Below are 12,272 nucleotides of genomic sequence, written 5' to 3'. Positions count from 1 at the left end.
ACAGTCCAGACAAGATTTTGCAATAACCCGCCAAGTTCGAATATGGCTCATGTCATGAAAACGTAATAATTCTACATTCAAGATCCTGCCATTTCCTGTACTTATTTAAGATAGTCTTTGGCCAATATTATGTTCAAGTAGGAAACTAAATTCTGTCACCAGATCATCGCGACCAATCGATCATAATAAAGAGATAATATTTGGTCCTAGCTGAAGAAAATGGCGTTCCAAGGACAGAAGACGTTCAAGCTCAACACCGGTGCCCAAATCCCAGCTCTCGGGCTGGGAACGTGGCAGGATGCGGCTGCTCAAGAGGCTGCGGTCCTTGTAGCGCTCCAAGCGGGCTATCGCCACATCGATACTGCTAGATGGTGAACAGCAATACTACATATCTCCTTGAAGCATACAAGCTAACTTAATATCTAGCTATGGTACCGAAAAGGCTGTTGGAAAGGCCATCAAGCAGAGCGGCGTGCCGCGGAGCGAGATCTTCGTTACCAGCAAGCTCTGGAACAACAAGCACCACCCTGACGATGTCGGTCCGGCACTGCAGGAAACATTGGATGATCTGGGTCTTGATTATCTTGATCTTTTCTTGATGCACTGGCCCGTTGCATTTAAGCGTGGAGATGATATGTTCCCCACCGACAAGGATGGGAACATGATCACTGACAAAATTGATTATGTTGATGTGAGTTACACCTTACCGCGCTCCCAAAAAAACACTCACAAATTGACGAATACAGACCTACAAAGCTATGGAGAAGCTTCTCAAAGATGGCAAAGTCAAGGCTATCGGAATCAGCAACTTTGCCAAGAAGGAAGTCGAGCGTGTGCTGAAAGAAGCAGACGCCGTCCCAGCAGTCCACCAGATGGAGTGCCATCCATGGCTGCAGCAAAAGGAATTCATGGAGTTCCATAAGGATAAGGGTATTCATGTCACCCAATACTCACCATTTGGCAACCAGAACGAGATTTATGGAGGTCGTGAGAAGCACGGTCAGCTGGTGAACGATAAGACGCTAGTTGAGATAGGCCAAAAGTACAGCAAAACTTCAAACCAAGTTGCTTTGGGTAAGCCCCCTATTCTGTTGCACGTCTAAGCTTGTGAAATCTAACTGAAATTTCAGCATGGGGCATCGCTCACGGCCGTTCTGTCATCCCGAAGTCCAAGTCGCCGGAGCGAATCACTCAAAACTTTGACATCGCCTTTACGCTTGACAAGGCGGATATTGATGAGATTGATAAGCTGGACAAGAAGCTCCGCTTCAACGATTCTAGCAAAGACTTCGGATATGAGTTATTCACTGACCTCGACGGCAAATAAACATGAAGCAGAGATTGAGAAGATCTCGTCAAAGTTTGTGATCATGTTCAGCTTTCAATGCTTTTCCTTCTGGCGGATGCTATGTAATAGTCGTAGTGAAAACAAATTATCAGACTTGAGCCACCCTGAAGCAGCTTCACACTCAAAAATCAAAGCTTATTATTAGATCGACATGAGCTGTGTACCCCGGTACAGTCGTAGCATCTCCAAGCTTAAGAGTTCTGAAATCTTACCTTGCTTACCTTTGAATTTTACTATCCATGTTCACAGCCAACGTGGGACCTGATCTAACTACAGGATAATTTGATGAGGTTCTTCACAGATCTCTGTAGTATGAAAAAATCGACAGATTTACCCCCCCCCCCCCCCCCCCCGGGGCCATTTCTCGTCGTTCGATCTTCGACAAATGAGTAGGGTTTGAAATCGGCATGGAAACCCCTTCTAGCGTACAATCCAATCCCCTATTTACCCTCTGCCTTTGTTAAATATCCCGAACTCGCCCCATGATGAGCTGGAATCTCCTCCAAAGCGGCAGCCTTTGCTCTTTGATTTCCCAATTGCCACAGGTAAAGAACGCTTCCAGCTCCAGCAGCGACCATCCCATATATCCTAAAAGAAGCGCTGTGTCAGCTCCAGATCATGGTTTTCAACTCTACGCAGCCAAAAATGAATCGCCAACCTACCAGTATGGTGTCCTCCGGTCATCTGCGGGTTCATTTGATGAGGTGGCGAAAGTCCTCCTGTGGGCGTTATGTGAGGCCTGGAGCTTTGCGACGGTTGAGGAGGATTGCTTTGCGGCTACTGCTCGAGTGATAGAGTGGCGGATGAAATACATATTTTCAAGTCGAAAATATTAGGAAATATAATTGGTCAAAATGTCTTTTTTGTACTACACATTCGGGACACGCAGCTCTATATGTATGGTGGGTACGAGGTTGAGGTATTACATCATCCCTGTCGCATCACATTTTTGAGGGCTTGTTTCAAGTTCTGATGGATTTCTCGATGACACAGTCGATTTCGAAAACAGATTACCCCTTGCACACACTGACTTCGTTTCTCGGCTCGTACCCGAGTACACACTAGTCCATATCAGGAAAGGCGGTCAACAATTATCTTTTAAGAATAGACCTATAAAAAAACTAGAACGACAGAAGAACGTAAAATACTATATATTACACGTATTATCTATACACTGCAATCTTGGTGCCCTTCCGCATCACTTCATTCTCACCTTCGCATATATCCTTCCGCAAAGACCTCTCAACTCCAGAATTGCTAGAATTATATGCACTCTATAGCGCTGAGACTACCCTCCTTAAGGCTACACTTCATTCGTGATATAATATAAGCCCAGTCACTAACCAGGTCTTAAATGGCCGAAGCAGCTGAACACTGTGAACAAATAATCAAAAATATTCGTAGGAACTTACGACTGTTCGGAAGCGTCTATACCCCTAAAAATCGTATCGGTCGGAGACGAAGCGTAACACTACTGATGTTAGAAGCACTCTGCGATCACCTGCTCGAAAAACCTACCCTATACCTCGATGAGATAGCTATATTTCTATGGGATGAATTCTAGATACTAGCAACAACCTCTAGTATTAGGAGAGCCCTTCTGTCTAAAGGCTGGTCTAGAAAAAATTCTCAACAAAAGGCTAAAGAGCAGAGCGCGGAATTGCGAGAGATATATCTTTATAACGTCTCCGACTTCGAGTCGTACTACCTTGTTTATGTTAATGAATCTGGATGTGATAATCGAATTAGGTTCTAACGGCCAGGCTAGTTACTACTCGGTGTAGTACTAAAACAAGTGGCACAGTTCTACCGCGACGAGAGGTATTAGATTCTGCCTGTATACTCTTAAGATAGTATCGTACTCTCTTGTGTCTTTCGCGGCTTAACGGATACCTCTGTGTTTGAGGACTTTATCGATAAGCTGCTTCACTATTGTGGAAGATAGCCGGAGCCAAAGTCTGTCCTAGTTATAGATAATATATAATTCTACTACTCCGAGAGAATTCACAGATATATACTAATACGGGAGTAAAATTAGTCTACTTGCCTCTATACTCACTAGACCTAAATCTGATTAAAGAGTTCTTTGCGGAGCTAAAAGGATTTATAAGACGTAGCTAGAGCTACTGTCAACATATGGATGTGCGATACCCCGCACTAAGCGTGTTGATAAGCAATACACATCGGACCAATCGGATCAACATCCCAGAACACGACTACACAATACGATGATAAATTTCAACTATCACATCATGACGCAAAAAACAACAAAGTTTCGTAACACTCTTGTATGCCCCTATGTTATTCTGAGATTTTTATTAGTCTTTTCCTGTGACATTCTGCTATGTACCTAAAGTTATAAATACTACCTGTTTCCCTAGTTAAATTGAACAAGTTTGACGACAATGTTATAAGTTTGACACTATTTTCACTCACCAATAGAGCTTAAGGCAGTTCTGATTTAACTGTGTTGACCTTCCACTGTTCAACCTATTCGCTGCCGACCCACCTCTATTGCACTTTCGTCTCTCTTCCATAATCGTGGTATTCGATCGACCGGTGTGCGCCTCTAAGCACACCCCCCAGGGTTTATGCACACGGCGTAAATTCGACATATAGGTTATACGCAGGAAGTCTTAGAATAACAGAGAAATATCCTATCTGCTAAGCACTAATCACAGGATATATCGGATACTACCCTTTTATAGGATAAAGTATATATATCGTATTATAGGTCTAGTATAACTTAAGTTTAAGCACAGAAACCGTATTTCTGTGTTGCTTTCTCTTCCTACGTACTTTCAGTAGAATAGCTAAATAGTATTAAAATTACGTAGAGGGGCCCTAACTACGCGCCGCCTTAGCGCTTAAGTATTACCTAACGCGCAAGAGACTATTATTTTCCTTAGGGGAGAATCGTAGGGCAAATCGTGGTCTTTTGTATATTAAAAATTTTAGAAAGTGCCCTTTACACACTTTGGCTCCTCCTTGTTAACAGACTATTTCTATAAGAACTTGCGATTCTAATACTTTTTACCTGTATCCCTCCCCCGAAGAACAAGGTAGCCACTCGGAATAGCTATTATAAATCCAACCCGATCCAACTACTCCTCCTTAAAGAGAAAATTGATACGCCAAAAACGATGCCGTCGCAAAACAAGTTTGATGAAAAAGGCATACGAATATAGTAAGATGTATAGCGCGGATATATGCGTGGGCATTCGTTTCCGGGAGACGGGTCAGGTACATCTTTTGTCCGCGGATACTTCCGGATTTTGGACTTCTCTTACTTCACAATTAGTATGGGGCAGAGTCTTCCGCTAGGGAAAGAAAGCTGACTTGTTAGGACTCCTACTACCCAACGCCAAGGTTGATTACAGACCGAGACCTAGAGACAAAGGAAGGCACAACTGTCACTACCGCGTGATGAGGATTTCAAAACGCAAATACTGCGGGTCAGCCTATCCATATATATGTCATTAGTCTTCATTTTCCCCGTTATATTCCATAAAATGTCTTGGAAGAAGAGATTGCGGGCGTGATTTTGATCTCATATTGCAATGCTAGAACGTACCTTGACTGCAACCGTGTCAGGGCATATTTTGTACTCTATAACGTTTCTAGAAGCTGCGTTAGTAATGGGTTCTTTCAGGGTCACCACAGCTGCCCATGTGTTTCGCCTCTTTCCAAACTACCACAGGCAGATCTGCATCTCCCAAGAGAGCCCTTCGTAGGATAGACCACAGTTTCCCCTCCGTCCAATCTATCCCAGGCAACCTTGCTGCTCCGGATAGGGCGTATCCTGAGACAGGCCACAGTTTCCCCTCCGTCCAAGCTATCCCAGGCAGCTCTGCTTCTCTCGAGAGAACCCTTCGTAGGGCGGACCATGGTTGTCGTTGTAAGTCTACAACAAATCATTACATTGAACATCGCCGCAAAGTTCTAGCTCTTTTGGTCAATCGCACAGATCGTCTGAGTTCAGAAGAGATGTCTTCGTCATGCGACAATTTGCGTTTCGTCGATCCCGCTCTTAGGAGCCACTTCCTGAGTAACAGCGTCACTAATCACCGAAGCAGTATTCCTCGGTTCCGATATGATGCGAACATCATCACCCAAGGCTGCCAATACCCTTGCCAGAGCCTTGCGCCCCTGGAGCGGATTTAAAACCCTGCACAGCCGCGATGGTCCAGAAACGAAGTGTGAAAGCACCTGGAGGCGCCGAGGTTCGACGATCGACTGACCAATTGACGTGTGAGGTTGCGGATCAAGGGTTAAAACGCCCTATCTCCACTGCAATGAGGAAAACCAAGCCTAAACGAAGCCGAGCGGAGGAAGGCAGTGCAGACCGCACCCGAGTACTCGGGGAGAGACCGCAAAGGATCGGCTATTTTGCTTCGGAGGCAAATACGGTGGGAGGACGGTGAACTAGATCAGTAGCAAAGCTGTCTCACCAGCAAAGAGCGCATAGGGGAAGGGTGGTGAGAAAGGAGGAGCAGGAGAGAGAAGAAATATGAGAAGTTAAAGCGGTGATTGGAAGATGCGCACTAAATTGCATCACGTGCATGACTTCTCTCTTGTCTCGCTTGTATATACCTCCTCACGGTTTCTTGAAAGCGTGTATGCCTACTCCGTACTCTCACCTGACTTCCACTTCCGTGCGCCGCTCACAATTTTCTAGAAAGCGTGCATTCTCACCTGGCCTCTACTCTTACCCGATTTCCACACTCTCCAGGCTTCCATTTCTATGTGCCACTCACGATTTTCCAGATAGCGTGCATTCCCACTCGGCTTCCACTCTCACCAGGCTTCCACTTCCGTGCGCCACTCACGATTTTCTAGAAAGCGTGTATTCTATGCGTCCACGGCTCTCCCGACTTCTACTTCCGTAGCCTCACGGTTTAGGTCTTTAGAAAAAGAAAATTAACAGGTACAGCGAGTGCAACTCTTAATAAATAAAAGCAGGCGCAAGAAGAAAGGAGACAGATTACAGTTATATTCTCTATCGAGGAAGTTCGCTTGAGCTCTATCATGGGAGATGATTTAAGTATAATAAGGGTCATCCAAGAAGCACAGGGAGGAGCGCTATACTTAGAAAGCATAGCTCATCAAGGACGTAGATATCAGGGTTAGACGAGCGCCGATTCAGAATGACGGGAAGGGAGGTCCCTTAGTTTCATTATCTGATCTCTTAATCCATATATAATATCCCCGAGTAGTGCATACGTGTCAAACTACCTCAAGATCTCGATCCGTTACTAGCTTCGGGATTAGATAATATGAATTCTGGAGGTATTAGTGGACTTTCTATCAGATAGCATTAGCGACGTACGAGCTGAGAGCCAAGAAAGGCCTAAAATCCCGAAGCATCCGCCGAAAGAATATATACTTGGCCGGATGCCTATACAGACATCTGTATCGTATATCTTGCTGTACTCGCATACCTTTGTCATCAGAGTTAATTTACGACACTGTTTCTGGCGCTTTGCTTTCTTGCTCGGAACACGTCGACCCGGTCGGGTGTGTGGTGCAGCAGCTATTTCTAAGTAGCCACTTCCACAAATAAAGAGATATCTTAAGCGTCACTTTTAGACAATTGAAGGGAGAGAAATAAAATAAGGGGGCTAAGTAGCTGAGTTATCTCAATTTTGCTGCGTATTAGCAGTTTTCTATACTTGCACCTGGTCGCGGTTTCGCTAATCGGGCTCTAAGGCGAGAGTAGAACACTACTATATTAAAAACCCCTATCGTTTTGGGAGTCGAAACCTGAATGCAGATAATTCTATGAAGATAATGTTTAACCAGCAACTTTTCCCCAGATTTTGTATGCTCCGTTTACAACACCTGGATTATTAAAATTAAAGTGCGGTTTCACCCCCTGCCGTTCTGTTCCGTTGACCACGTTGAAGTCACAGTTAAACAGTCATCTGGGTCTAGAGGTGCAACCGAGGACAAGAAAAAAAGACAGTGATCAATAACGGTCAATTAACTTAGCATCAACCGTCGCAAAAGACCTTGGTTTTCAAGCGCTACGTGCTGGGTCCCTTAAACTGGGGTGCAAGCAACTCATCAATATGATGGTTGAATAGGCAAAGCCTCTGGCGCCTCTGATACGCCTAGAATATCTAGATCCTCAAGAACGATATTCAGTCACTGTTGTGTCCGCGGGGCGTCTTGTTACACCAAGTTGTGGTAGTCTCAACAGTTACCTAGTTCGCCAGGCAATCATGAGCAGCCACATATAACAAGAGATAACTAAGCCGTCTGTTTCTGGACGTATTTAGCTAAGCTTGTAATTATACGCTCTATGGAGGAAGGTCAAGCGCATTTTCAACGTAAAGGGGAAAGAATGTGTTTTTGTCGCTAGTTGACACCAGGCCTAGCCAGCCAATGTGTACCGCCATGGAGAACAACAGGAATGGAAGATTTAGATCGAAAGACTTCCGTCCCATATAGACCGTCGTCAAAAGATCTGGAGCCTAGATGGCTACTCAGCCATAGTAGCCGCCAGTTGACAGATTGAAGGCCCTGCTAGGGCTGAGCAGGTCTAATTCGCAGAAGCTCTACATCAAACATCCCTGAGATCGCCGTGGGGCGAGAGGGTGGGAAACAGTGCATTAACGTGACTTCCATATCTGATGCACACATTATCAGCGAATATATTCATATATACCTCCTTGCCCCCACATTCTCAAAAATTGAGAGGCCCAAACTAGCACTGAGGTTTCAAGCAAGAAGTGAATTAATGGAGCCACCCCAACAACTCAGAGACGTCCCTTCACTCCATCCTCGGCGAGTTTCAGCACTGCCTGAAGTTTGTTCACTCGCTCCCATAGGGTTCCGAGACCCTCCTGCTTTCCTCTAGCCTCTTCTCGCCTGAACCATTCCTCAGCAGATTTAATTCTATGAGGGTGGATCTCATCGAGTAGCTTGAAGTTTCGCTGGATCACTCCACAGTTAGCGCCGGAATATTTCCACATGTTCCAGAAGCCGGTAAAATTTTGGCGAAGACTCATTGCCGCAGGATCGTTAAGGTTGGAATTGTAACCGGCACTTGTCTTGCCTTCTCCAAGCGGTCCTCCAACCCAGTAGTCATCGAGGGAAGTGTCGATGTACCGTGCCGGATGACCCGAGACTTTCTGAAAGGCTCTGGCTAAGTCATTGTAGGGTATCAAATCGATTGCGACTTCAAGGTCTAATCCATTTGCGCGTTCCTGATGGTCGAAAAGCCACCGAACATAGTGTTCGCAGTCATCGAGGTCGACGTGGCAAACTGCACCTTGGCCTAGCGGTACTCTCCATGTTACCACGCCGTCCTCGACTGTGGGGGACATGGGTGTAAACAAGCCGATGGTCATCAAAATGTATGGGCCGGTCGTAAATAGCGCCGCCCCCATTCTTGCCGAGTTATCAGGGCTCTTATTTTGTTGCAAGATCCATTCTCCAATTCGGCCCTTACCATCGTAATGGCCTGTTCGGAATTTGGGATCATACCCGCTCTTCTTGTAAACAAAATCGAGGTTTCCGTATACGAAGAACTTTATACCCGCTTCGATAGCAAGCTCATAGGACCGCATTGCCCAAAACATCTCCGTCTTCTCGCCAGAGTTGAACCCATCGATATTAACGAATGCGTATTGAGCACCTCCAAACCCTTTGCGTAGGTCAGTCTCGCTAGCGAAGGTGCCTTCCAATAACTCCACGTTTCCGAAGGCGAGGAGCTGTTTTGCCCTTCTAGAGTTCAGATCCCGTGTCAGACATCGGACTCTGTATGCCCCATCCCTGACAAGACCCCGAATGACGGGGATGCCTTGTGCACCAGTTCCTCCAACGACAAAGACGATAGGTGATTCAGAGGGCATTTTGAATTGATTGTTGCGAGCCTTGTACAAAGTGATAGATTCGGTAGTGTCGTAATGCAGGAGGAAACGTTTCGCTTACTAGGATATATTTAGATCACGTGGAACTATTATACCAGAAGTAGTGAATGTTCATGAAAGTTAGTACTCGAGGCATAACCGTATATTATACCTAGTAACTAGTATATACTCATTAGTTACGATTACTGATAAATAAAGCATAGTTAATACATCGGGTCGGACTGATGAGTAATCCTTCTAAGGGACGGAACGATAAGTAATATAGCTGTTCGTGTTAGGGGCAAAGCCATACGTATCACTACCGAATGGTGGGCAGAAGCTAGAGTTTAGGGGACGCTCGTCGTTACTGGGGCGGACGCAAGTCCTATGGCTTTCCCTTATAGCACGGCGCTAACTCTTTTGAGTATTTTTAACCTTAGCGCCTAGAATATGGAGGAGGCTGATTACTGATCCCCCCGGAGCATAACGTAGGTGGTTACTTCTAGGCCTAGGCGGGGCTAATGTGTGCCCCATGTTCTAAAGAGGTTGGAGGGCCAAGAGTAATGGGGTAGAAGGGTGCATTCACTCGTATCGTTAATACATATAACACCCCGTCGTCCCACCTTAATCGTCGCCCAGGTCCGTGGTCCTCACATCATCCACCACGACCGCGGAAAGAGGTGCACCCTTTATATATGGCGACTTTACCGGTGACCTTCCCGGTCAACAGTGAGTTCGGCTCAAGAGAGCGAGTTGCGGTGCGTTATTATTCTTATTTTACCAGACCGATGCTCTGGCGATGCTAACCCCGTCTCACCGCTTACAGGACCATCTCGCGCTCCTGCAAAAGTTCAAACGCATTTTGGAAGATGTAGAGCGCCCTGATAGTAGGTATACGCATAGATTCCCGCGCCCTCCGTCTGGCGTTTCAGGTCAGGAAAAAGAGGGTAAATGGAGAGTGCAATGCCTCCTTATGAGCGCTGAGGTCCGGTACTCGATGTACCTTCAAACTTTAGAAAGGTGGATTGCGTCTCATGGTTTCAAATCACCTAAGGATAAGTGGCCACTCCCACCATGGTGTGACAATCTTTTTTTTTATTCGTGTTGCCTCCACTTTTGGGGTATAGGGAGCATGTACTAACATACTTTGGCAGGGACGTGGCTATCATATTCTATGCCCATCTCCTCTCACCATTCAATTTCCAGAGCGACATTAAATCGAATTTCCCAAACCTTTGGAAAGCAGAGATCGAATTTCCTCTTGCAAGGATGCGCTCAATTAATACAGATAAAGCTAGTGAACGTGTATGGATGAAGGAGTATCCCGATTTGTCTTATCAGGCTGTCGAGTTTACTCCTGCTGGCGACCACGTATATATCACTACTGAGAATATTATGGACATATACAACTATAAGTGCGGCTCGAAGCACTGTACGAAGAAGGGAGCGTATGTTATCCGAATGACTGAATGGTCCAAATACCGGGTTGGCCGAGCCAAGCTCATCTGTCCGGGTTGTAAGACAACATTCACTAACAGACCGACCGAGCCTCACACACTGCTTGAACTCTCCCGCTTTGCGTTCGGGTTCCCTGTCTTCAACCTATGGGACAGCCCTCAACGACAGTTTGGCAACCAAGGTTTTGTGGACCGCATTCTGGCCTTGACCCAGGTCCAAGGCCTAATGCCAGACCATATCTTCCGCTATCTTAAGTTCCTGCAGCTCATGAAAGAGAGTAAATCCATCCTTGTCCCGACGCTCGACATCGATCTCCTCTGGCACACCCACCAGCTCTCACCAGTCGCCTACGATAGGTACTGCAAGACGCACGTGGGGCGACAGATCAACCACGTCGATACCATCCGCACGACGAAGCGCTCCACGGGGCAGGACGACACGGCGCGTCTCTGGGCGATGCGGTACGGCGAGTCCTACTTCGACCCGGAAAATAAGGCTAAGACTATCGAGATCGAACGACGCAAGGCTATATATAAGCAGAAGCAGGAGGACATGGGAGCCAAGCTAGCCGCGTACGACTACAACCACCAATATCTAAAGAAAGAGCTCGACAAGGCAAGCGGCCGTTTCGCAACCAAGCAAGCCAGCATACGCGACGCGCATACGGCGGCGAGCGTGGTCGGCGCGGCGGTAGCGGGTGTGGAGACGGCCAAACAGTCCGTCAAGCCGGCACTGCGGCTGCTCGAACTGCGTTACTACCGGAAGTCGCAAAGGGAGCAGCTGCGGGAGCTAGAAGATAAACGCCAGTCGCTAGCGGAGGAGTATATACACAAGTGGCGCGAGGTGGAGACCCTCGAACATGAGGGCCGGGATGTGTGGCGGGAGCAGGAGCTCCGCAACAAGGAATGGGAGGAGGCACAGAAGGAGAGGCAGCTCCTAGAGCAGCGGCTCGCGCTCGAGGTGACCTTGGCGGCAGAGGCGATCTGGCAGTTTAATGTCGACGGCGGGGATAGGCACGATGATCAGCCCCAGCAGCAGTGCCAGGAGGACCGGTATGACGGGTCGTGGTGCTCGATCGTGCCGTCAGAGGTGCAGCACTGTGTGTATCCCATTGTGGATACGGCGGACGATGGGAGGAACATGCCGACGTGGGCGGATACCTACAACCCAACGCGTAGCTTTGCAGGATATGCAGGATATCCAGGATATCCAGGACATGCAAGATATGCAGGATTGGCAGGATTGGCAGGATTTGCAGGATTTGCAGGATTTGCAGGATTGGCAGGATATTCAGCATATTCAGGATATTCTGGGGGCGGCGGCGGCGGCGGCGGCGGATGCGGCAGCGGCAACGGCGGGGGAAGCGGATGCGGCAGCGGCGGATGCGGCGGATGCGGCGGATGCGGTGGTGGTTAACCCATGTACGGAGTAATCGCAACGTATCTGACCTTGCCAATCCTCCTCTGTGAAATCATTCGACATCAGTAATTAGGCTGCGGCACTATCGGCAATATTGGACGATACGATATTATCTTTTTGCGGATAACGATACAACATCAGAATCGGGTTATCTGCTTTTTTGCTAGCTCGCTAGCCCTATTAATCACCAA

General features: G+C 47.1%; 4 protein-coding genes across 4 annotated transcripts; 2 read left to right on the top strand and 2 right to left on the bottom strand.

The window, feature by feature from the left end:
* Nucleotides 1-219: 219 nt before the first annotated feature.
* N7473_011511 (aldo/keto reductase) lies at nucleotides 220-1,327 on the top strand (the record flags this gene model as incomplete). The annotated part of the gene is made up of 4 exons (XM_057157450.1): nucleotides 220-371; nucleotides 427-691; nucleotides 747-1,074; nucleotides 1,131-1,327. The coding sequence occupies 4 exons, from the start codon at nucleotides 220-222 to the stop codon at nucleotides 1,325-1,327; spliced, it is 942 nt and encodes a 313-aa protein (XP_057003300.1).
* Nucleotides 1,328-1,788: 461 nt separating this feature from the next.
* Nucleotides 1,789-2,162, bottom strand: N7473_011510 (uncharacterized protein; the record flags this gene model as incomplete). The annotated part of the gene is made up of 2 exons (XM_057157449.1): nucleotides 1,789-1,936; nucleotides 2,011-2,162. The coding sequence occupies 2 exons, from the start codon at nucleotides 2,160-2,162 to the stop codon at nucleotides 1,789-1,791; spliced, it is 300 nt and encodes a 99-aa protein (XP_057003299.1).
* A 5,947-nt stretch (nucleotides 2,163-8,109) lies between these two features.
* N7473_011509 (uncharacterized protein) lies at nucleotides 8,110-9,207 on the bottom strand (the record flags this gene model as incomplete). Its single annotated transcript, XM_057157448.1, has 1 exon — nucleotides 8,110-9,207. The coding sequence occupies one exon, from the start codon at nucleotides 9,205-9,207 to the stop codon at nucleotides 8,110-8,112; it is 1,098 nt and encodes a 365-aa protein (XP_057003298.1).
* Nucleotides 9,208-9,899: 692 nt separating this feature from the next.
* N7473_011508 (uncharacterized protein) lies at nucleotides 9,900-12,256 on the top strand (the record flags this gene model as incomplete). The annotated part of the gene is made up of 5 exons (XM_057157447.1): nucleotides 9,900-9,962; nucleotides 10,031-10,095; nucleotides 10,359-10,652; nucleotides 10,743-11,836; nucleotides 12,249-12,256. 5 exons carry the CDS (start codon nucleotides 9,900-9,902, stop codon nucleotides 12,254-12,256), a joined length of 1,524 nt encoding a protein of 507 aa, XP_057003297.1.
* Between the last annotated feature and the right edge of the window lie 16 nt (nucleotides 12,257-12,272).

The sequence above is a fragment of the Penicillium subrubescens genome (genome assembly GCF_028828155.1).
Source record: "Penicillium subrubescens strain IBT 31985 chromosome Unknown utg000010l_segment0_segment0, whole genome shotgun sequence".
Classification (NCBI taxonomy): Eukaryota; Fungi; Ascomycota; class Eurotiomycetes; order Eurotiales; family Aspergillaceae; genus Penicillium; species Penicillium subrubescens.
The sequence above is the reverse complement of the archived record's forward strand: the minus strand, read 5'-3'. Positions and strand labels throughout refer to the sequence as shown.